Here is a 26,919-nt window from a genome sequence, read left to right as displayed (position 1 = left end):
AGAGAGGGAAGGAAAGAGAGAGATGCTGCTGACTAGCAGCCAGTAGGGTCAATGCCGAAAGACAGAAGAGGGGAGTACTTTGAGTTGCTACACTGAAGCTGATACTGTAAGCTATTATACCTTTCTAAAAGAAAAACTGAAATGAAGCTAGTGAGTGCTAATAGAAAGAAGCTTTTGTATTAAATACAAATTACTAATTTTACATGCCTGAGAATTTCATAACTTTTACTTATAATACTGTGGTATTAATATACACCAAACACAGTACCCCTAGGGAGACTAGTACAGGATTGACAGCCATCACTCAACAGGATGTTTAGATCTGTCTGTATCTCTTGGGTTTCTAATAGAAAGTCATTATTCATTTATAACTTGGGTATGTAAAACAAAATGGCAATTAAAAAAAACATGGATTAATACAGAAATGGCATATTAATAAAACCACATTTATTTCTAGGGAAGAACTTTAATAGGCTATCTGCTCCATAACTCCCACTCCAGTATTCTTGCCTGGAGAATCCCTTGGACAGAGGAGCCTGGTAGGCTGCTGTCCACAGGGTCACACAGTCAGACATGACTGAAGTGACTTAGCATGCATGCATGCATTGGAGAAGGAAATGGCAACCTACTCCAGTACTCTTGCCTGGAGAATCCCAGGGGCAGAGGAGCCTGGTGGGCTGCCGTCTATGGGGTCACAAAGAGTCGGACACAACTGAAGCCACTTGGCAGCAGCAGCAGCAGCTCCATAACTTGGTTAGAGGAATGATTCTGCTGCTCTGTCAAACTACCAAGAAAAGAGGTAATTCAGTAGCATAAATTCTTCCTGGGTTTGGAAGATCCCCTGGAGGAGAGCATGGCAACCCACTCCAGTATTCTTTCCTGGAGAACCCCCATGGACTGAGGAGCCTGGTGGGGCTACAGCGTCCATAGGGTCGCACAGAGTCTGACACGACTGAGCTAAACACACAGCAGAATAACAGAGTAATAACAAAATCTCAATTTAAAAGATCTACACAGATCATGACATTTAAATGGAAAAATGAGTAACATTCGAGAATGCTACTATGTGCCAGGCACATCATGAATTTCATATGGAGCTTTTTTTTTTTTTAACAGTTTCAGCAATATAAAGAAAGGGAGTAAGAAGAGCAGATTATGAAGAATGTTAAGAAATGTCACAAATTTGAAAACTTATACCTGTTTAGAGGAAACACTAGAGCACATTTTATAAAATGGACCCACAATGAATAGTTTATCTTTCCTTCCATGTCATCCTTAAAAATGGTGTATATATTTTCATGACAGTGGAATGCTTTTTGGCATTCTTGTGTGTTCAACTAACTGTTAGAAACACAATAAATACAACAGCATAAAATGCTTCTGTGTATGTACTCATGTGCAGGTGTGTTGCTTAAAAGTTTGAGAAGTGACCAACTGTTCTAATATAGTGAGCAAACTGGTTCATAATTTTAAGACTAAAAGGAACAGTCAGCATCTCAACAGTCAGTGCAGATATCCACTGAGGAAAAAAAACACTTTGAAGTGCAACACTGCATAATATTACTTAACAGAAAAAGAGAGTCTACAAAGCATAATCACTTTAGAGACACACGTTAACTTACAATGTTTTCAAAATCAGAAGCAGATTTTCAGCTTCTGTTTTTAGCAGAGTTAAGATACTGCTGAAAACAACTAAATATGTTGAGTAAAATAGTAAAGCAACGTCTTAAATACACTTAATTACAACTATGATCTGAGAAGAGATAAATAATTATTCAAACAAGTGAGTGTTGGATTTTTAAACTTCATATTTATTAATTTCATCCTGAATGTTAACACAAAGTTAACGTTAGCGAGATTATTTATCAGCTCACAGCAAATAATGTGCTGCTCCTACACCTTTGCTCCAGGTCTTACCTTTGGGGTGACTGAATGACAGCCAGATCAGTTATCCTATGCAAGTAGCCACACACTCAGCGAGCAAGGTGTGCAAAGGATGGGTGAAGAGGTTATTCTCTGCTTATAAAGAGGAAGAAGGACGCTGCTATGTTCCCCTCCAAAGAGGATGTCCTAGGAAATCTAACCAACCCTGTAGTATGTAAATAAAACTCTCTCCTGGAGCCAAATGGTCTACTTGTTACTCAGTCGCTCAGTCATGTCTGACTATGCTATACAATGGACTGCAGTACCCCAGGCTTCCCTGTTCTTTGCTATCACCGGAGTTTGCTCAAACATGTCCATTGAGTTGATGATGGCATCTCATCCTCTGCTGCCCCCTTCTCCTCTTGCCCTCAATCTTTCTCAGCATCAGGGCTTTTCTAATGACTCAGTTCTTCACATCAGGTGGCCAAAGTATTGGAGCTGCAGCTTCAGCATCAGTCCTTCCAATGAATATTCAGGACTGATTTCGTTTAGGATCCACTGAGTGGATCTCCTTGCAGTCCAATGGACTCTCAAGAGTGTTCTCCAACATCACAGTTCAAAAGCATCAATTCTTCAGTGCTCAGCTTTCTTTATAGTCCAACTCTCACATCCATACATGACTACTGGAAAAACCACAGCTTGGACTATACAGACCTTTGTCAGCAAAGTGATGTCTCTTGTTTTTAATTTTTTTTATTTTTTTTATTTTTTTTATTTTTTATTATTTTTTTTTAGTTTATTCACACAATCTTTATTTACTTTCAGTAATTAAGTAAAATTTCCTTTTAAAAAGTTTTTGTTTAAATAACTCTTAAAGTTTGTACATATAGCCTTATAGTCTCTAATCTTGACTTCATAATAGTACATGCAGCTATTGATCAATAATTACAATAAATAGGACATAAAATTATCTTCAAAACATTTATAATAATATTGTTTCATCACATATCAACAAAATAATATTGTTTCATATCATTCATGGATTAATTTTCCCAAATATTGAGAACTAGTTTTTTTTTTTTTTTTAATTTTAAAATCTTTAATTCTTACATGCGTTCCCAAACATGAAACCCCTCCCACCTCCCTCCCCACAACATCTCTCTGGGTCATCCCCATGCACCAGCCCCAAGCAAGCTGCACCCTACGTCAGACATGGACTGGCGATTCAATTCTTACATGACAGTAGACATGTTAGAATTCCCGTTCTCCCAAATCATCCCACCCTCTCCCTCTCCCTCTGAGTCCAAAAGTCCGTTATACACATCTGTGTCTTTTTTCCTGTCTTGCATACAGGGTCGTTATTGCCATCTTCCTAAATTCCATATATATGTGTTAGTATACTGTATTGGTGTTTTTCTTTCTGGCTTACTTCACTCTGTATAATTGGCTCCAGTTTCATCCATCTCATCAGAACTGATTCAAATGAATTCTTTTTAACGGCTGAGTAATACTCCATCGTGTATATGTACCACAGCTTTCTTATCCAAATATGCTGTCTAGGGTGGTCACAGCTTTTCTTCCAAGGAGCAAGCGTCTTTTAATTTCATGGCTCAGTCACCATCTGCCCCAGTTATTTTGGGAACCAAGAAAATAAAGTCTGTCACTGTTTCTGTTTTTTCCCCATCTATTTGCCATGAAGCGATGGCACCAAATGCCATGATCTTAGTTTTCTGAATGTTGAGTTATAAGCCAGCTTTTTTTACTCTCCTCTTTAGTTCCTCTTCACTTTCTGCCATTAGGGTGGTGTCATATGAATATCTGAGATTATCAGTATTTCTCCCAACAATCTTGATTCCATCCTGTGTTTCATCCAGCCTGGATTTTGCATGATGTACTGTACATACAAGTTAAATAAGCAGGGTGACAATATACAGCCTTGACAGACTCCTTTCCCAATGTTGAGCCCATCCATTGTTCCATGTTTGATTCTAAATGTTATTCTTGACCTGCATACAGTTTTCTCAGGAGGCAAGTAATGTGGTTCAGTATTCCCATCTCTTTAAGAATTTTCCACAGTTGGTTGTGATCCACACAATGATCTAGAGATGTTTCCAAGTTTGGGCTTTATCCTTCTGTCATGGAAATACCTATGAAGATAATGCTCTAGTCTTGCCAGTGCACTGAGGCTTAGAAGAAATTTACAGCTGTCACATATGTTGCTCTCAGAGAGATAATACAAGTTTTATTATCCTTTTTGAATATAGCACTTAGCTACATAAATAGTTACAAAGTTAATTTCCATAGTATATGAAGAGTCATGTAAGGCTGGGGTTTTTTTTATGAGAATACAAGACATCCAGAAAGGTTTTTATTTCTCCATACTAAGAATGAGAGAGTAGCAAACAAGCCACTGAAGTTCAAAGACACTGGTGAACCTGAGCCTTGGTATTCATATACACGGCTTGGGAGACCAGGGATAATGTCCAATATCCGCTCAAGGTGGAGAGGTAAAAATGATACATCCAAAAAACGTGAAACCCCAAATGATTACATCCTCGATAGAAGACTGAAATAGAAACCACCTGCCTTCCACCCATCACTTGTGTCTCAGGGACTACAGGAAACTGCCTACATTGAAATCTGGTACTAACTGGAGTGGGGAGTTTATGTGTTAGAATCTCTTGTCAAAAAATAGCCACAATCAAAACATTAATGTTAGTTTGTATGCACTCCCTTGGAATTTCCAATAAATTTCAAGAAGAAACTTTAATTTATATGGTTCCAAACTAGTGCTATCGCCAAGTATTTGAAAGAAGCATGATCCTTATCTTAACACAAACCAAAGCCTACTCCTATACTCTAAATTGAAAAGGAGCCTGGCGGGCTACTGTCCATGGAGGTCACAGTCAGACATGACTGGGCGACACGACTTTCACTTTTTCTACTCCAAATAAGAGAACACCTATTCCTCAGTGCCCAATCTTAACTTGCTTAGTTTAAAATATGATTTTTATGGGAATTATTATGCAAATGATAAGTCTATACTACAGAAACATGAAGAGGGAAATGAGTAACAGCTGAGCAGGCTTCTGGAAGCTTCTGGGACTTTACCTGCCCATCCCTGGTTTAGCATAGCCAGGAGATTCCAGTAGAAGGAAACAGCATTTGGAAAGTCCTCATAGACAGAACCACTGAGGTCTGCCTGTCAGGCTTACAAGTTAGGTTGGATATGGAGCCATGTTGTGGAAAACAATTTTCTTTAGGAAAATTAACGTAATAATCTGAAATATGACTTCGAGGATGGACATATTATAAGGAGAGTCAAATTTGTTGTTTTCTGCAATAATATGTATGAGAAAGAATAAAAGCCTCAATTATGGCAATAGCGTTAGGAAGGAAATGGGAGAGATAAAAAAATAAAACATTATAACAGGATGAAGCACAAGATATTTGAAAGATTAATTTGACTATAATATATTATATGAATATAATATAATAACAATTATCTTTTAATGAATCTATAGTTATCTTATGAATAAAACAAAATGACATTTTAAAAGTTATGCTCCCACTGCTGGGCATACACACTGAGGAAACCAGAAGTGAAAGAGACACGTGTACCCCAATGTTCGTTGCAGCACTGTTTATAATAGCCAGGACATGGAAACAACCTAGATGTCCATCAGCAGATGAATGGATAAAAAAGCTGTGGTACATATACACAATGGAGTATTACTCAGCCATTAAAAAGAATACATTTGAATCAGTTCTGATGAGATGGATGAAACTGGAGCCGATTATACAGCGTGAAGTAAGCCAGAAAGAAAAGCACCAATACAGTATACTAACACATATATATGGAATTTAGAAAGATGGTAAGGATAACCCTGTATGTGAGACAGCAAAAGAGATACAGATGTATAAAATGGACTTTTGGACTCTGAGGGAGAAGGAGAGGGTGGGATGATTTGGGAGAATGGCATTGAAACATGTATATTATCATGTAAGAAACGAATTGCCAGTCTATGTTCGATATAGGATACGGGATGCTTGGGGCTGGTGCACGGGGATGACCTGGAGAGATGATATGGGGTGGGAGGTGGGAGGGGGATTCAGGATTGGGAACTCATGTACACCCATGGCAGATTCATGTCAATGTATGGCAAAACCAACACAGTATTATAAAGTAAAATACAGTAAAAATAAAAATTAAAAAAAAAAAAAAGTTATGCTTGGTTCTGGACAAAATGGGCCACATATCTCCCACTTCTGTATTCTGTCTTGGACAAAACAAGAGGACAACGAACCCAGAAAATGGCACAAAAAGAATGGAAAACATCTGGGAGACAGAAAGGGTTTGGGTAACAGCCAAGTAGAGAATATAGTAACCTATGGCTGAGGGCTGGATGCATGGGTGGGGTCAAGCTAGAAGAATTCTGGGTTGCAAACTTATCTTTTCATGTTTCCCTGGAAAGAATACTGCTCACCATCTTACCATTTCAGGGCTGAAAATAGCAGTATTAAGCACCCACCAATGACAGCACAGTATTCGATATTTCATAGCATGCAGCCCAGCTATGTGAGGAATACACTGAAAAAGGTATAGCTGGGAAGGCTGGCTTTTAGAATTCCAAGTTCTCAGAGTATCAAACAGAATGGATGCAAAACAAAACAAAATCCACACCTGTATTTAATGTGGTGAAATTTAGGGAAAATAGAGACAAAATATTCTGCTGCTGCTGCTGCTGAGTCGCATCAGTTGTGTCTGACTCTGTGTGACCCCACAGACGGCAGCCCACCAGGCTCCCCCGTCCCCGGGATTCTCCAGGCAAGAACACTGGAGTGGGTTGCCATTTCCTTCTCCAATGCATCAAAGTGAAAAGTCAAAGTGAAGTTGCTCAGTCATGTCCGACTCTTAGCGATCCCATGGACTGCAGCCTACCAGGCTCCTCCATCATGGGATTTTCCAGGCAAGAGTACTGGAGTGGCGTGCCACTGCCTTCTCCGCGGGCAAAAAACTAATGAGTTACAAAGAAATAAGAATCAGATTAACAGCAAATTTCCTCAATAAATTTGTATAAATTTGATTTTAATGTATAAGCAAGGGTTGGTATAAGAAAAAAAAGAAGGTTAAAGAATAATAACTTCAATATGAACTGATACGAAGAATGGAAATCAGGGCCATGACTTCATGGTCAGGAATCTGTGCAATGAGGTTACCTGTATGCCTCAGGCACTAGTGGAGAGCCTGGGTTTGGAATACCAAGGGATGCAGTGTATCTTTTCACTCTCTAATTCTTCCTCAAGCTTTATCAATCTGATGGTCTAAATAAAGTGGCAATTCCAGTTAGCTGAGGTCATTATTTATTCAGACTCCCAACAATCACCAATTGTTGACACTAAGAATAACTTGAAAACTAAGATTTGAGGGTTTAAAATCTTATAGGTTCTGAAATAAGCCTAATTTGACTTCCCTTATTGGAGAAGGCTATCGATATATAAACATTTTTATAGCATTACTAAACATATGAGTTGTAAAATTATATTTTTTAACTTCAGAAAGTAAGCCCTTATTCAATTAGAATAGTAACCATTAATACTGTAATGGTTTTGCCTAGTGAGCAAGCAACTATCTATAATCTATAACTGTTCTGCAATATAGAAATAATTTTAGCCGATGAACTGCTTTTTCTTAGCACTTGGATTCCTTTGAAAATTTTCACATTTAAGAGAAGTCATTAACTTTACAGAAAGAGGGAAGAGAAGACAAAGAGTGAACAAAATATGTATCAGCCACAGAGGATGTCACAGTACATTACCAGGATAAGACAAACTACACTGGCGACACTACTTCTTGGGCTGATGTACTTCTATTACTATTATTTCCTTCATCTTTTTCCAGGATACTGCATACATTAAGGGCACATCAACACCAAAATTTACCAACATATTTAGAGATAAAACTGGAAAAAGAAAAGGATATGGAGGAAAACAGAAAAAAACCAAGGAAGAATGTTCCACTACTAACCTGATTTAATTTCTTCCAGAGATTGAGGACAGGAGAAAGTTCATTAGACCAGATTTCTCTATCAAATTTGCAACCAGCTGTTACAGATCTGCCTAAGATCTTCAACTGCGAAATGACCTGAATGAAGAAAATAAAAAGCAATAAATGAACACAACCATTCAGTAGGATACAAAAACAGCCATATTTAACTTATAAAGACTGTGTGTGTGTGTATATATATATATATTTATGTACATATTATAATGACTTTTCATTTGAAAAGCTACTTCTTTAGTTAGATCCATTCTTAATAACCCATTTGCTCACTTATGAAATAAAAATATTTTTCAATTGGAATGATTTAAATTGCATAACCTCAAAATACTGATATAATTTTTTGAAAAGATGAAATGACAGATAAGATAGTAAATAGTATGAAAGTGAAGTGAAAGCGTTAGTCGCTCAGCTGTGTCCTACTTTTCATGACCCCATGGACTGTAGTCCATCAGACTCCTCTGTCCATGGAATTCTCCAGGCAACAATACTGCAGAGGGTAGGCATTCCCTTCTCTTGGCGATCTTTCCAATCCAGGGATGGAACCAGGGTCTCCTGCATTGCAGGTAGATTCTTCACCATCTGAGCCACCAGGGAAGCCCAATAAATAGCATAGCAAACTATGAAATAGTAGAACAATTTTAAGTAACTGTTGGTACTTATTACAATAAATCTAAGCTTTTAGGTTTCTATATTGATTTTAAGTTGCCATCTCAATGTTTCTTCTATATATAAGACTCAAATGAAAGAAGTTATAGATCAATTAGTAAAAATCAAGCAAAATAAATTCTTTCCTACTTAGGGCTTTCACTTCTGTGAAAGGTGTCTGATGGCCCAGACGGTGAAGAATCTGCCTGCAATGCAGGAGACCTGGGTTCAATCCCTGGGTGGGGAAGATTCCTTGGAGAAAGGAATGGCTACATACTCTAGTATTCTTGCCTGGAAAATTCCATGGACCGGGGAGCCTCCTGGGGTTGCAAAGAGTCAGACGCAACTGAGCAACTTTCACTTTACTTCACTTCTGTAACTTTCAAGTTATCAGCTTCTCTGTCACCATTCTCTGGAGAAGGAAACAGCAGCCCACTCCAGCATTCCTGTCTGGAGAATCCCATGGACAGACCATGGGGTCACAAAGAGTTGGACTCGACTGAGCGACTAACACACACACACAACCTCATTCTCATCAAAATCAATTCACTCACATTTTCTTTTCAGCATAGTGTATAATGGCTTCCATTTCAATAATATCAATGTCTTCTTAATCATTTACTAAGAATGATCCAGGATATCACTGAGTATTCTATATATTATATTACAGATATTAGACTAGGTGTATAAAATCAGTTAAGTATCTTTTGATGGTTTTTCATAAATATTTCAACTGAATATTAAAACTGTGCTAGCTCATTGCTTATCTGACAGAAACAAAATAAATCCCCAAATCCAAACTATATGTTTCCTAAGCTAATATTTTATACATCAACATTTGCAGGGTATCAACTATTTTTTCTGTTTTACTTTTTGAGAGAAATAAGCTGCTTTTCCTTTTTAACAGATTCTGAGGGTTCTTATACTATTAAAGTTCACAATAAAATAAGGACCATAAATCTTTCAAAATAAATGCACTAATTAACTGATAAACATACAGATTCCTGCTGTTAAACTCAAGTTCCTTATAGAGTTTTTTATTGATTCTCTACTCTAGAAAAAATTGTGGTGATTCATTGTTTCATTTTCTTTGTTTCTCTGATAAATTATTTTCATTTGCTCTAGCTGAACCCTACAACAGCATCTAATTCATCAGCTCTGCTAGACCACAAACATCACTAGTTGGTAGTCAGAAGAAGTGCTATTTTGACTCTGGTAACAATTGCTATCACCTATTTGTGTTTAAAATTTGTCAAACATGACAGAAAACAAAATAAGAATGCAAAGAGATGTCTAAAGGAAAAAAGGTTCAAGTATTTTTCTACACATGATGTTTTTTACAGTTGATGTTAAAAACTATTTTAAAATAAAATGTTTACCAGCCCAAAAAGGTTTTCTTCCCAGAAAAATAACATATGAGCACTGTTATGAAAAGCAGATTTATATTTCATTTTCTTTGTTTTTCTGATAAGTTATTTTCATTTGCTCTAGCTGAACCCTACAACAGCATCTAATTCATCAGCTATGCTAGAAAAAAAACACAATTATAATCTTTATTGAACAAATAGTAATGAAAAGGGATTTCAAATGCATAATAAAAATATTGTATAATGAGGATGGGGTTATAACTTGTAACAATGGATCATCTTTTGTTTTTATAAAATCTGACACATTTCTCTTTTTACAAAGTACAGATGATAAAATATGTTTTCAATACTCATGTGTTAAAACAATTAAAAATATTTTTTTCAATGATAATCCTTTAAAATGGTGTCAAAGGGAATGAAATTTCCCATGAAAAGCACATCAGTTCTTCCATGTGCTAACCGTACTGCACAGCTTGCACCACGCCCCTGGCACGCTCCAGGGCAGTGGCAATGCTGTCGGGCCCGCAGGAGGCACCACCACTGCTCTCCATCAGCGCTCACTAGAAACGACGAGAGACACCTAGGGAATGCCTAGGCTTCTCCTGAGCAGCTGTGTCTTTATTGCAGTATACTAAATCTTACAATTTTATTTTTCCTTTCTTTTTGATGTTGTAAAGCACACAGGAGAATTTCTAATCTAACAACAGCTTTACAGAACCTGAGAGTATGAGTTGTTGTTTGTCTTCTTTTGGCATAAACTATTTCCCTAGTTCTCTTTTCCTAATTTTCTCTTTGATTTCCTCAACTATTGATTTTACACAAATAGATTATTTTTATTTCTGTAAGTCACCTCCAGTAAGGTCCTTCTTGGAATGAGAAAGAATATAGACTTTACAAATGAATGCTCATTCTCAAATTACAGGTGAGAAAATGGATTGTCAAACAAATTAAGCAAATTACATGTTTGTCTCGGGGTATATGGCAGTAGCTTAAATACCTGGAGAAAATTTTATAACAGTGCAATTTAAAATTATGCACAAATAAAGATATTAGCAACAAAAAATCTTTTAAAATTTATCACTGAAATGCAAGGAAAATTGAGTTTGGAAAGCGTTAAATTGTAGAGCCAAAGAGGCAGAGTGGACCTAGAGACCTGGTGGGCTCTTAAGCCAGCATATGCCCTGGTCTATCTGCCTAAGGGGCCTACAGCTTGGTTGGTTTGTCTGTTTACTTTTTACTGTGAACTATTTTTAGATTTATATAAAAGTGGCAAAAATAGTACAGAAAATTCCAATTATACAGTTAACCCCTAATGATAGTAACATCTTACATAATTACAATATAATTAACAAAACCAGGAAATTAACACTGTACAATACTATTAACTAATCTACTACAAACTATGTTCGAATTTTACCAGTTTTCCCACAGATTTTCTATTATTCTCTCAGGAAAATAACACATTGCATTTAGCTGTTATTTATCATAGTCTCACCCAAAACTGTGACAGTCATTCTTTTTCCTTCTGACCTTGACAGTTTTGAAAAACACTGGTCAATTACTTTGTAAAATGTCCCTCGTTGAGTTCATAAGGTTCAAATTTTCAAAGAGAGAAAACAGAACTCCAGAACTTTCAATAAAAGTACTCAATAGGCTAGTTAGAAAACAAACTGCCTTGCAGAGGGAAAGAGCAGGGGCACTTGCTGTTTGTTGCCTTGGCTTTTGGGTGATAATGTGATATGTCTAAATACAGTGATCAAAATTCAAACTACACACCACACACTGCAATCATGAAAATTCTACAAATCAAAACTGATAGAACTACAGTGAATGAAATTCATAGAGGAAAATTAAAACAGAAACCACTTATGTTCAAACACAAGCAATACTGAAAACCAACCCAAACATAACAACTTATAAAGTTGAGAATATAGATGGAAGAAAAAAGTAAGACCATAATTAATAACATAGAAAACAGATATAAAAGAGATCAGATTTTTTAAAGTAACTAAAATTATGAGACTTCTAACTAGATATATAGCTACATGATAAAACAAGAGAAGGCAAAAATGTATTTAAAATTCTAATTTTACAAGGAATATAATTAGACATGTTGTGTAGGGTGACCCAAGATGGAACAGGTCATGGCGGAGAGTTCTGACAAAAGCTGGTCCTCTGGAGAAGGGAATGGTAAACCACTTTAGTATTCTTGTCTTGAGAACCCCATGTACAGCATGAAAAGGAAAAAAGATATGATACAAAGATGAATTCCCCAGGTGGGTAGGTGCCCAATATGCTGCTGGGGAAGACTGCAGAAGTAACTACAAAAAGAATGAAGAGTCAGAGCCAAAGTGATAACAATGCCCAGTTGTGAATGTGACTGGTGTGGAAATAAAGTCTGACGCTGTAAAGAGCAATATTGCATAGGAACCTTGTATGTTAGGTCCATGAATCAGGGTAAATTGGAAGTGGTCAAACAGGAGATGGCAAGAGTGAACATCAACATTTTAGGAATCAGTGAACTAAAATGGACCGGAATGCTTGAATTTAATTCAGATAACCGTTATATCTTCTACTGTGGGCAAAAATCCCTTAGAAGAAATGGAGCAGCCCTCATAGTCATCAAAGGAGTTCAAAAAAGGACCTGGGTACAATGTCAAAAATGACAGAATGATCTCTGTTCGTTTCCAAGGAAAACCATTTAAAATCACAGTAATCCAAGTCTATGCCCCAACCGCTAATGAAGTTGAACAAAGAAGCTGAACAATTCTATGAAGACCTACAAGACTTTCTAGAACTAACACCAAAAAAGATGTCCTTTTCATTATAGGGGACTGGAATGCAAAAGAAGGAAGTCAAGAAACACCTGAAGTAACAGACAAGTTTGGCCTTGGAGTACAAAATGCAGCAGGGCAAAGAGTAACAGAGTTTTCCAAGAGAACGCACTGGTCACAGCAAACACCCTCTTCCAACAACACAAGAGAAGGCTATACACACGGACATCACCAGAGGGTCAGTACAGAAATAAGACTGATTATATTCTTTGCAGCCAAAGATGGAGAAGCTCTATGCTGCTGCTGCTGCTGTTAAGTCACGTCAGTTGTGTCCGACTCTGTGCGACCCCATAGACAGCAGCCCACCAGGCTCCCCCGACCCTGGGATTCTCCAGGCAAGAACACTGGAGTGGGTTGCCATTTCCTTCTCCAATGCATGAAAGTGAAAAGTGAAGTCGCTCAATCGTGTCTGACTCTTAGTGACCCCGTGAACTGCAGCCTACCAGGCTCCTCCACCCATGGGATTTTCCAGGCAAGAGTACTGGAGTGGGGTGCCATTGCCTTCTCCGGGAGAAGCTCTATACAGTTAGCAAAAGCAAGACCAGGAGCTGACTGTGGCTCAGATCATGAACTCCTTATTGCCAAATTCAGATGTAAGTTGAAGAAATCAGGGAAAATCATTAGACCATTCAGACTGACCAAAATCAAATCCTTTATGATTATACAGTGGAAATGACCAACAGATTCAAGGTATGAGATCTGCTACAGAGTGCCTGAAGAACTATGGACTGAGAGGTTCGTGACATTGTATAGGAGGCAGTGATCAAGACCATTCCCAAGAAAAAGAAATGCAAAAATGCAGGCAAAATGGTTGTCTGAGGAGGCGTTACAAATAGCTGAGAAAAGAAGAGAAGCTAAAGGCAAAGGAAAAAAGGAAAGAAATACTCATTTGAATGCAGAGTTCCAAAGACTAGCAGGGAGAGATAAGAAAGCCTTCCTCAGTGATCAAACCAAGGAAATAGAGGAAAACAACAGAATGGAAAAGACTAGAGATCTCTTCAAGAAAATTAGAGACACCAAGGGAACATTTCATACAAGGATGGGCACAATAAAGGACAGAAATGGTATGGATCTAGCAGAAGCTGAAGATATTAAGAAAAGGTGGCAAGAATACACAGAAGAGCTATACAAGATGGTTGGATGGCATCACCGACTCGATGGATATGAGTTTGAGCAGGCTCTGGGATTTGGTGATGAACAGCCTGGTGTGCTGCAGTTCATAGGGTCATAGGGTCACAAAGTGTCAAACATGAATCAGCGACTGAACGGAACTGATCTGCACAAAAGTATCTAGTAATCCCAAAACACGCTAAAAGCAATTAAATGTATACATATCAGAAAGAAAAATAGCTAAATCATCTTTTCTTCCAATGACAATTTACAGAAAAAGAATTTATAATACATTTCATATAATGTGTAACATTTTATATGCATACATTACATTTTTCTATTTGTATTTGAAATAAATATAAATTCATTAAATAATATTATTTTTTAAATTTCAGCTCAAGTAGTATTAATATTTGCTCTTTCAATAGCTATTTGGGTGCCCGTAAAAGTTTACTTAGTCCATATGCTCTCTTCACTCACCCCCTGCCATTGTCATCTTCCCTCCAGGTGCCTGGCTACGTACAATATGTTTCACTGTGTTACCAAAAGTATCAGGATGTAAGAAGTTATATTAAATCTTGCTACATACTGTAAAAGGAAAACAGTAGGCTAAGCTGTTAAAGTGAGATATAGGAGAAAATCCAGAGGTTTATCTTTCTACTGTTAAAAAATGCAAGATAAAGGGTGGAGAATCCTTTCTCTATGCCCCTCTTGTGCTCAATAATAATATTTATGCCAGTCACATTCAAGCCCAAACTGTAATTTATGTTGGTGATTTGACAGATAAGATTGCACTCAAGATCAAAAGTGAAATGTGCAGGCAATCTACCATATCAAGCACTCATATCACCATTTTTCTCTCATATTTCTAGGCAATATGATATTTAAAGCCTGAAAATGAATAGGAGGAGATCATCTAGCTTTTTCCATTTTAACAAGCAAATTAAGAATGAATTTCTCATCAAAAGATGTTTAAGTATTACTAAAACTAGTGAATATATCAGTTTTCAAATACTGAGGTATATATTATTTGAAGTGATAGCCTGAACACTTCAGTATAAATCATAGATATTGGTGTTTTATGTATATCTCTGGTTAATATTAAATAACTCAAATCTGCAATTAATCATTAGACTATATGAAATGTTTGGAACCATCTCTGCCTTGTGGAGATATATATAATCATGATGTTTTGTAGAGTGATAATTTTTTGTATAATCATAAATTTTCATATAATTAGTGGCTCTAACAATCCAACTTGCTAGGAGTAAAATTGCACTTTGTTATTTTTTAGACAGACACAGAATATATGAATGCTTTACATGACATATACATACCTACACACACAGATATAAAAGACTTCATGTTTCCTAATATTTTCATATATTTATTATGAAAAATTTATTAACTGACATTTAAAAACAGTTTGGCAGTTAATTAAAAAGTAAACATATACATATCATATGATCCAGCCATTCACTCCTAAGTATTTGTCCAAGCAAAATAAAAGCATATGCTCACAGAAAACATAAAAGGTTCAAATGTTCAAAACTTAACTTAATCTTAGTAGCCTCAAACTGGAAACAATATAATGTCTTTCAAGAAGTGAATGAATAAGCAAGCTGTAGTATATCCATACGATGGTGTGCTGCTGCTGCCAAGTCACTTCAGCCGTGTCCGACCCCATAAATGGCAGCCCACCAGGATCCCCCGTCCCTGGGGTTCTCCAGGCAAGAACACTGGAGTGGGTTGCCATTTCCTTCTCCAATGCATGAAAGTGAAAAGAGAAAGTGAAGTCACTCAGTCGTGTCCAACTCAGCGAAACCCATGGACTGCAGCCTACCAGGCTCCTCCGTCCATGGGATTTTCCAGGCAAGAGTACTGGAGTGGGGTGCCACTGCCTTCTCTGTACGATGGTCTACTAATCAGCAATTTAAAAACCCATGGTCCCAATAATATCATACAGATGAATCTTAGAGTAATAATGTTGAATGAGAAAGAAACTAAACCAAAAAGAGTACTTAACTCTTACTCTTATGTAAAACTCTAGAAAATGCAACCCTCACTCAAACTGACAAAACAGAAATCAGAGTTGCCTGGGATAGGGGAGGGAAGAGAAGACGAAGGGACTGTAAACTGTGAGGGAAAACTTTGGGGGTGATGGAAATGTTTGCTATATTGTGATGCTCTCACAATGCAACAATGCCAAACTTCATCAAATCATAAAAACCAAACGTGCAGTTCATTAAATTAACCACCATGGATTACACACCCTCTTCAAACAACACAAGAGAAAACTCTACACATGGACATCACCAGATGGTCAATACTGAAATAGGACTGATTATATTCTTTCAGCCAAAAGTGAAGAAGCTCTATACAGTCAGCAAAAACAAGACCGGGAGATGACTGTGGGTCAGATCATGAACTTCTTATTGACAAATTCAGACTTAAATCAAAGAAAGTAGGGAAAACCACTAGACCATTCAGTTCAGTTCAGTTCAGTCGAGTAGCTCAGTCATGTCCGATTCGTTGCGACCCCATGAATCGCAGCACACCAGGCCTCCCTGTCCATCACCAACTCCTGGAGTTCACTCAAACTCACGTCCATCGAGTCAGTGATGCCATCCAGCCATCTCATCCTCTGTCATCCCCTTCTTCTCCTGCCCCCAATCCCTCCCAGCATCAGAGTCTTTTCCACTGAGTCAACTCTTTGCATGAGGTAGCCAAACTACTGGAGTCTCAGCTTTAGCATCATTCCTTCCGAAGAAATCCCAGGGCTGATCTCCTTTAGAATGGACTGGTTGGATCTTCTTGCAGTCCAAAGGACTCTCAAGAGTCTTCTCCAACACCACAGTTGAAAAGCATCAATTCTTTGGCACTCACCTTTCTTCACAGTCCAACTCTCGCATCCATACATGACCACTGGGAAAACCATAGCCTTGACTAGACGGACCTTTGTTGGCAAAGTAATGTCTCTGCTTTTGAATATGCTGTCTAGGTTGGTCATAACTTTTCTTCCAAGGAGTAAGCGTCTTTTAATTTCATGGCTGCAGTCACCATCTGCAGTGATTTTGGAGCCCCAAAACATAAAAACTGATACTATTTCCCCATCTATCTCCCATGAAGTGATGGGACCAGATGACATGATCTTCGTCTTCTGAATGTTGAGCTTTAAGCCAACTTTTTCACTCTCCTCTTTTACTCTCATCAAGAGGCTTTTTAGTTCCTCTTCACTTTCTGCCATAAGGGTGGTGTCATCTGATTATCTGAGGTTATTGGTATTTCTCCCAGCAATCTTGATTCCAGCTTGTGCTTCTTCCAGTCCAGCGTTTTTCATGATGTACTCTGCATGTAAGTTAAATAAGCAGGGTGACAATATACAGCCTTGAAGTATTCCTTTTCCTATTTGCAACCAGTCTGTTGTACCATGTCCAATTCTAACTGTTGCTTCCTGACCTGCATATAGGCTTCTCAAGAGGCAGGTCAGGTGGTCTGGTATTCCCATCTGTTGAAGAATTTTCCACAGTTTATTGTGATCCACACAGTCAAAGGCTTTGGCATAGTCAAGAAAGCAGAAGTAGATGTTTTTCTGGAACTCTCTTGCTTTTTCCATGATCCAGCAGATGTTGGCAATTTGATCTCTGCCTTTTCTAAAACCAGCTTGAACATCAGGAAGTTCACGGTTCACATATTGCTGAAGCCTGGCATGGAGAATTTTGAGCAGTACTTTACTAGCGTGTGAAATGAGTACAATTGTGCGGTAGTTTGAGCATTCTTTGGCATTGCCATTCTTTGGGATTAGAATGAAAACTGACCTTTTCCAGTCCTGTGGCCACTGCTGAGGTTTCCAAATTTGCTGGCATATTGAGTGCAGTACTTTCATAGCAACATATTTCAGGATTTGAAAGAGCTCAATAGGAATTCCATCACCTCCACTAGTTTTGTTGATAGTGATGCTTTCTAAGGCCCACTTGACTTCACATTCCAGGTAGTCTGGCTCTAGGTGAGTGATCATACCATCGTGATTATCTTGGTCATGAAGATCTTTTTTGTACAGTTCTTCTGTGTATTCTTGCCACCTCTTCTTAATATCTTCTGCTTCTGTTAGGTCCATATCATTTCTGTCCTTTATTGAACCCATCTTTGCATGAAATGTTCCCTTGGTATCTCTAATTTTCTTGAAGATATCTCTAGTCTTTTCCATTCTGTTGTTTGCCTCTATTTCTTTGCACTGATCACTGAGGAAGGCTTTCTTATCTCTTCTTGCTCTTCTTTGGAACTCTGCATTTAGATGCTTATATCTTTCCTCTTCTCCTTTGCTTTTCTCTTCTCTTCTTTTCACAGCTATTTGTAAGGCATACCCAGACAGCCATTTTACTTTTTTGCATTTCATTTCCATGGGAATGTCTTGATCCCTGTCTCCTGTACAATGTCATGAACCTCAGTCCATAGTTCATCAGGCACTGTATCTATCAGATCTAGTCCTTAAATCTATTTCCGACTTCACTGTATAATCATAAGGGATTTGACCATTCAGGTATGACATAAATCAAATCCCTTATGATTATACAATGGAAGTGACAGATTCAAAGGGTTAGATCTGCTAGACAGAGTGCCTGAAGAACTATGGACCTAGGTTCATGGCATTGTACAGAAGGCAGTGATTAAGACCATGCCCAAATGAAAGAAATGCAAAAAGGAAAAATGGTTGTCTGAGGAGGCCTTACAAATAGCTGACAAAGGACAAGAAACAAAAGGCAAAGGAGAAAAAGAAAGATATGCAGACATGAATGCAGAATTCTGAGGAACAGCAAGGAGAGATAAGGAAGCCTTCCTCAGTGATCAATGCACAGAAATAGTGGAAAACAATAGAATGGGAAAGACTAGAAATCTCTTCAAGAAAATTAGAGATATCAAGGGAACATTTCATACAAAGATGGGCCCAATAAAGGACAGAAATGGTATGGACCTAAGCAGAAGCAGAAGATATTAGAAGGGGTGGCAAGAATACACAGAAACTATCCAAAAAAGATCCTCATGACCCATACAACCACGATGGTGTGATCACTCACCTAGAGCCAGACATCCTGGAATGTGAGGTCAAGTGGGCCTTAGGAAGCATCACTACAAACAAAGCTAGTGGAGGTGATGAAATTCCAGTGGAGCTCTTTCAAATCCTAAAAGATGATGCTGTGAAAGTGCTGCACTCAACGTGCCAGCAAATTAGGAAACCTCAGCAGTGGCCACAGGACTGGAAAAAGTCAGTTTTCTTTCCAATCCCAAAGAAAGGCAGTCCCAAAGAATGCTCAAACTACTGCACAATTCCACTCATCTCACACACTAGCAAAGAAATGCTCAAAGTTCTCCAAGCCAGGCTTCAACAGTATGTCAACCGTGAACTTCCAGATGTTCAAGCTGGATTTAGAAAAGGCAGAGAAACCAGAGATCAAATTGCCAACATCCTTTGGATCATCAAAAAAAGCAAGAGAGTTCCAGAAAAACATCTACTTCTGCTTTATTGACTGTGGAAATTTTTTACAGAGATGAGAATACCAGGCCACCTGACCTGCTTCCTGAGAAATCTGTATGCAGGTCAAGAAGCAACAGTTAGAACTGGACACGGAACAACAAACCGGGAAAGGAGTATGTCAAGGCTGTCCATTGTCACCCTGCTTGTTTAACTTATATGCAGAGTACATCATAGGAAACGCTGGCTTGGATGAAGCACAAATTGGATCAAGATTGCTGGGAGAAATATCAATAACCTCAGATATGCAGATGAAACCACCCTTATAGCAGAGAGTGAAGAAGAACTAAAGAGCCTCTTGATGAAAGTGAAAGAGGAGAGTGAAAAAGCTGGCTTAAATCTCAACATTCAGAAAACTAAGAACATGGCATGCGGTCCCATCACTTCATGGCAAATAGATGGGGAAACAGTGAGAGACTTTATTTTGGGGGCTCCAAAATCACTGCAGATGATGACTGCAACCATGAAATTAAAAAAACACTTGCTTCTTGGAAGAAAAGCTATGACCAACCTAGACAACATATTAAGAAGCAGAGACATTCCTTTGCCAACAAAGGTCCGTCTATTCAAAGCTATGGTTTGTCCAGCGATCATGTATGGCTGTGAGAGTTGGACTGTAAAGAAAGCTGAATGCTGAAGAATTGATGCTTTTGAACTGTGGTGTTGGAGAAGACTCTTGAGTGTCCCTGGACTGCAAGAAGATCCAATCAGTCCATTCTAAAGGAGATCAGTCCTGTGGGCTCATTGGAAGGACTGATACTGAAGCTGAAACTCCAATACTTTGGCCACCTGATGCAAAGAGCTGACTCATTAGAAAAGACCCTGATGCTGGGAGGGATTGGGGGCAGGAGGAGAAGGGGACGACAGAGGATGAGATGGCTGGATGGCATCACCAACTCAATGCACATGAGTTTGGGTGAACTCCAGGAGTTGGTGATGGACAGGGAGGCCTGGTGTGCTGCAATTCATGGGGTCGCAAAGAGTCAGACATGACTGAGAGACTGAGCTGAACTGAGGTGAACCTGAACCATGATAATCATTAAAACAATGTTGGGGAGTTCGCATAACAAACAGGAGAGTAGAAAAGTGGGCATTTAGGGCCAGTGAAAACATGGGTTGTTTCAGTCAGAATAAATAAGCAAAAGCTGACTCTTCTGGTGCACACAGAGGATGTGACTTTTCTCACTCTCCTCTCTGGCCTTGGCTCAGGAACCAAAGCTTGTCTCAGGTGTCCCTGCCTCCTTGATTCACTAGATCTGTGCTCTCAGGCAGCTGCTGGTGCCTGTCATGCCGACTGAGAAGTGGGCTCAGAATATTTGCTTTTTCCACCATCTACCATGGAGTGACCTGCTGCCTACTACCAAGAATTTTTTGGAGGTAAGTACTGAAAGCTGTCTCCATTTTAATTGGGTGACAAGGTGAAGAAGACCCATAAATATCTATCACATTTATTGTAACTCTGTACAATTAATTTTACTGTGGACCTTTTCAAAGATATACAGAAGTTGATTTTACTAAGAATATTTTTAAAGATACCTATCCAGATTCAACTATGGTCAAGATTTTCCTGAACTTACTTCCCTAATCTCTTATTTTCTTTTACTTTGGCATTTTTCCTTAAGTGTTTACAAACAAATTCAAGGACTTCCCTGGTGGTCCAGAATCTGCTTGTCAATGCAGGAGACCCATGTTCAGTCCCTGATTCAGGAGGATTCCACCTGCCACAGAGCAACTAAGCCCACGAGGCACAAGCACTGAGCCCACGTGCCACAACTCCTGACCGCTGCTCGCCCTAGAGCCGTGCTCTGCAACAAAAAGCCTGTCACTGTGACCAGAGAGGGCCCCCAGTCCCCACAGCCAGAGCTACATGCCCAGGTGCAGCAACAAAGACCTGGCAGAGCCGCAAAACAAGACCCAGGGCATGTTATTTACTTCTCTTATTAGTAATACGCAGCTCAAAAAATAAAAGAACATAACCAGAACACTATTATTTCACCTAAAATGTTAATAAAAAATCATGAGTGTATATCATACACAGCCTATATTTAAATTTCCCTGATTGGTCTCAAAAGTTGTTTAAATTGTATTGTTCAACTCAGTATCCACAGAAAAGGTAAGCAGTTGTTCTGTATTTTGAGTCTCTTTAATGCAGAGGAGTCTCTGCCCTTCCTCTTTTGCACGCCCTCAACTGCTGATAAAACTGAGTTACCCTGCATGATGTCCCACATTCTGGAATGAACGGAGTCGTTTATATTGTTCCTTTACCCTCTGTGCTTTCTGTTAGGTAGCAATTATTTCTAAAGGCTTGATTAAGCTCAGGTTCACTTTGCTGAAAGAATATTTATGGATCACATCAGGAGGCTCAGAGTCAGAGAACTTCCTGTGATGCAAAGACTGGTCGCTGGGGACACGTGGTGAGAGCTGTTCCCTCGCGCACATTTCCCCATCAATTTTCCATCTAATGGTTTCAACCTTTGATAATACTTTTCTGAATCAGTTATTAGGGTTTGTAAAATAGTGACTTTTCAACTTCTTCATTCCTTTTATATTCATTATGTAGAATTATTCAATAAAGAAAAATGTTCTATTATCAACTTTTCTTTCATTGCCATAAAATATAATTTACAAAGGAAAGATGAAATAATGCTTAATTATTTCCCTTTAATTGCCAGCTTTTCAAACTAAGAGACATTTTTGCTTTTTAACTAAATGATCAATTATAGAAGTAAAAAATTAAGTATATAATATTAGTGACCTTAGTATTTCCTTATAAGCACTCATAAGTAATAAATACAAAATCATTGCATATGCTACAAAATTAAGCAGACTGATAAAGTCTTCCAATCCACTTGTTTTTGTCTTGCTATGGTCATAAAACTCAAAATGTTACAAGTATTCCAACTCAGATTTGCTTACAGTTAGAAGCCAAAAGGTTACATATACATGCTGTGTAAAAGTACATCTGTATTACTTCTTTTTGCCGGTGGTGCTACTGGCAAAGCTATAAATCATAAATGCTCCTGACATGTGAGTTAATATATTCAAATAGAAGGATATCTGCAAGAAAAGATTATCTTAAGCTTCCTGATTTCAAAAAATGAATTTACCAGGAACTTGTGACTTTTCTAATAACTGATGCAAAACCATTTGAGTCAGGATAACTGCAGCTGCTGAGTCTGAGTAACCACAGCTGCTGAGTTCATAAAAGCCATTCAACGCAACGTTGCTAAAATTATTACACTAGCAATTAATCCTCCATCTTTGGCGACAGAAAAGCCATCGTTATATTTTAAGAATAAATATAACACATTTTAAGAATTTTGCTGTGAAACTACTAGTGAGTCTGTGAAAAAAAATAATAAACTTTTAGAACTTCAAAGCATGGTTTTTAGAAAAAAAATAAGTGAATACGTAGCTTTAATAGAAAAATAAAAGTTACTCCTACAGAACTTCTTGTTTACAGAAAAATTAAAGCAAACAAGGAAAATGATCAATAATAACTGCTTCTACAAATTCGCTACCATTTTTGAGCAATACAGCAGCCTACTGCAATTGTTTCTAACTTGCTTCAAGTCTTCAACCCCTTGTCGATTCTCTGTAAGTCACACAGCCCCAGACTGACCTCGTCATTGCCGCAGCTCACTCATGAGGCTCGGCGTTACCCAGCGCCCCTACCCCACCGACCCCACCCACAGCACACCCACATTCTGCGTCTCCCTCACTGTGCTCCAGCCACAGCTCTCACCGCTGTCCGTCCAATTAGAACAGCAGGGATGGCCCACAGACGTGTGAAAGGACGCTCAGTCTCATTAGTTATCACAAGTGCAAATTATTACTGCGGTGAAATGCCATTTTAACTCAGTAGATTGGTAAATATGAAGGCACATCAAAATACCTAGTACTGGAGTGAATAAAAAGATATAGGGATTACCTACTTCTGGTGATAGAGTAAATTAGTACAGTTACTGAAGACAGTTTTGACACAATTCTTTTCCTAAGTATTAACATAAAACCAAGAGAAACTCTTTCCCAGACATTCCAAGAGACAAGCACACAAATGTCTACAGTAACAATATCTGTAATAGCCACAACCCCCAAATTGTGTTATATTTACATGATGAAATATTAGCTAAACCAGCAACATGAACAATCTTAGAAAAACAAAGTGGAATGAAACAAACCCTAGAATATCTAGAATAATATACTGTTTTATAAGGTTCAAAAATGAAACAATGAATTTTTAGGCACAAATGTGTCTGTGTAAGAACATGCATGGAACACAACTATTAAAACAGTATGAAGCTATAAAAAAGTTGTAAATAAAAGTCTGCTCCTTTAGCAGGAAGGTGGGGGGATAGGATTGAAGAGATTAATTTGATACAAGTTTCTATATCCTTGAGTCATTATTGGCTCAATTTTCATTGTATCATCATGCTCTTAATGTTTACAAATATTAATATTTAAATTTTACATCTGTCATCTCTTATATATATCAAAGACTGCATTTTGAGAGAGAAATATGTAAAAGTCCCATTGGATCATAAATCCTATAGCACATTAAGTCTTAAGAAGAAAAACAGGTTAAGGGAATAAGCAATAACTGTTGAGGGAAATGGCTGCTTTATGCAAGTGGTCAAAAAAGGCCTGTTTGATAAGTTAACACTTAGGGAGTTAAGAGTAAGCCAAGCAGATATCTAGGGGATAAATGCTCCAGGCAAAGGAAACAGAAGGCAGAAGCTCAAGAAAAGTGAGGTGAGTGTGGCGGTCCTTGAGTGAGCAAGGAACAAAGGATTCAAAGACAAGGCAGAGAGGGAGTAGAAGGTCTGATCAAGGTGGGAGACCATGTAATAAATGTTTTTCTTCTGAGTTAGGTGGGAAGTGACCATAGGAAAATAACTATTGCTATCACCATTCATAAAATAGGAAAATGTCCTTCCTTTTGTTCAGTTTAATTCAGTCGCTCAGTTGTGTCTGACTCTTTGCGACCCCGTGAATCGCAGCACGCCAGGCCTCCCTGTCCATCACCAACTCCCGGAGTTCACTCAGACTCACGTCCATTGAGTCAGTGATGCCATCCAGCCATCTCATCCTCTGTCGTCCCCTTCTCCTCCCGCCCCTAATCCCTCCCAGCATCAGAGTCTTTTCTAATGAGTCAACTCTTCGCATGAGGTAGCCAAAGTACTGGAGTTTCAGTTTTAGCATCATTCCTTCCAAAGAAATCCCAGGGCTGATCTCCTTCAGAATGGACTGGTTAGATCTCCTTACAGTCCAAGGGACTCTCAAGAGTCTTCTCCAACACCACAGTTCAAAAGCATCAATTCCTCGGTGCTCAGCCTTTTGTAAGAAGACCTTATTTTCCAGCTAGAGTTGGATTGGCCTAAAATAAGGAAGTCTTTTTCCAGAAGCCAACCCTTATTTGACCATATCTAAAATCCCCATCCTGGAGGAGAGCATGGCAACCCACTTCAGTATTCCTACCTGGAGATTGCTCATGGACAGAGGAGCTTGGTGGGCTACTATTCATGGAGTCACAAAGAGTTGGACATAACTCAGCGACCTAGCACACACACATAAAATCTTCATAGAAAGATTCAAGAGTTTGTGTAAACGTGAATTCAAATGACTTTTAAAACTTTCTGAATCATGTAGGGTATTGACTAGATGTATAAAAGTGAGAATTATTTGCACCAAAATTTTACATGATTGCTCTAGAGATTCATTGATTTCTAAAGAAATTGATGGAGTGATTTTGCTGAAGACTACTCTAAGAATTGCACTTTACCATTTCCCTGAGTTTATTAATTCTATAAATCACAGCTTAAAATTGTTGAAGAGGAAAGTCTTAAATACCAGATTCAATAATGACTTTTTCCATTATAGCCATGGAATCAAATCACAAACTCAGAAATACTTTTATTTATCTATTTATTTTTTTGGTTTTAAATAGAAGAATGAAATTGGCAATTACCAAATTTAGGAATTCCTATGCGTAGTAACTCATTTCAGAAAAAAATATTCCTAAAGAACTGAATTTTTGAAAACAAAATTTTCCCCTAAGAGGGGAATACAATAATTTAAGAAACTTAAAATTAGAGTACTGGGTATACACTGCTTACCAATGTATAACAATAAGAACTCAATATGTCTCTAAACAAGTTTTGAACAGGTTATTTCTAAAGTCTGTTCTACTAGTATAAGGCCTTAGCATCTGTTTTGTTTTTTAAATTCTGAGTTTATAGCCAAGTAAGAAATGTGACATTGCATTGATCAGCCTGTAAAAAAGAACTGATGTGCAGGCTTCAAGTCATTTAGGATACCAAAACGACCACACAATTACTTAACAAGTAAGATAAGAAGGAAAGTTTCTCAATCTGATAAAGGACATCTATGAAAAACTCTCTGCTCACGTAATATCTAATGGTAAGAATGCTTTTCCACTAACATATGGACAAGGCAAAGTCTATTCTGCCTAATGAACATTTACTGGCAACCCCTGTCACATCTGAAAGGCAAAAATAAATAATAAATAAAATACATACAGAATGAAAAGGAAAAGTCAAGCTGTCCTTATTTGTAGAAAAGATAATTGCTTACATATAAAAAGCTAAGTGTTAGTCACTTAGTTGTGTCTTTTTGCAACCCCATGGACTGTAGCCCGCCAGGCTCCTCTGTTCATAGAATTCTCCAGGCAAGAATACTGGAGTGGGTGAGTGAAGTCGCTCAGTCGTGTCCGACTCTTTGCGACCCCATGGACTGTAGCCTACCAAGCTCCTCTGTCCATGGGATTTTCTAGGCAATACTACTGGAGTGGATTGTCATTTCTTTCTCCAGGGGATCTTCCCAACTCAGGGATAGAATCTGGGTCTCCCGCATTGTAGACAGATGCATTACCATCTGAGCCACCAGGGAAGTCCTGGAGTGGGTAGCCATTCCCTTCTCCAGGGGATCTTCCCAACCCAGGAATCGAACACGGGTCTCCTGCATTGCAGGCAGATTCTTTACCATCTGAGCTGCCAGGGATGCCCATTAAAAGCTAAGGGAGCTACAAAAGAGCCTGTTAAAAGGGTGGGATGACTTGAGAGAATGGCATTGAAACATGTATATTATCATATGTGAAACAAATCGCCAGTCCAGGTTTGATGCATGATACAGGATGCTTGGGGCTGGTGCACTGGGATGACCCAGAGGGATGGTACAGGGAGGGAGGTGGGAGCGGGGTTCAGGATGAGAAACACATGTACACCTGTGGAAGATTCATGTCCATGTATGGCAAAACCAATACAATATTGTAAAGTAATTAGCCTCCAATTAAAATAAATAAATTTATATTAAAAAAAGAGTTGTTAAAATGAGTAATTTAGCTTTGCAAGGTCACAGAATAACAATATCATTTAAAATCACATCAGAAAAGACAGATAAATTCAAAAAGATCACAGAAATATATTTTAAAAGACCTAAAACTTGAAAGATTCTCTATGTTTAGGCCAGTAAAACTGAAGAATCAAT

The 26,919-nt window shown here is 38.3% G+C and overlaps 1 protein-coding gene across 1 annotated transcript in view; it reads right to left on the bottom strand.

The window, feature by feature from the left end:
* DYNC2H1 (dynein cytoplasmic 2 heavy chain 1) overlaps positions 1 to 26,919 on the bottom strand; it is a 399,579-nt gene that overhangs the window by 104,726 nt on the left and 267,934 nt on the right. Inside the window, exon 83 of the mRNA XM_013969394.2 lies at positions 7,892 to 8,008. Coding sequence (XP_013824848.2) covers positions 7,892 to 8,008 — 117 coding nt within the window. The remainder of the gene's footprint in view (positions 1 to 7,891; positions 8,009 to 26,919) is intronic.

The sequence above is a fragment of the Capra hircus genome, chromosome 15 (assembly GCF_001704415.2).
Source record: "Capra hircus breed San Clemente chromosome 15, ASM170441v1, whole genome shotgun sequence".
NCBI classification, from domain to species: domain Eukaryota; kingdom Metazoa; phylum Chordata; class Mammalia; order Artiodactyla; family Bovidae; genus Capra; species Capra hircus.
Note: the sequence above shows the minus strand (reverse complement) of the source record. Positions and strands in the feature narration are given on the sequence as shown.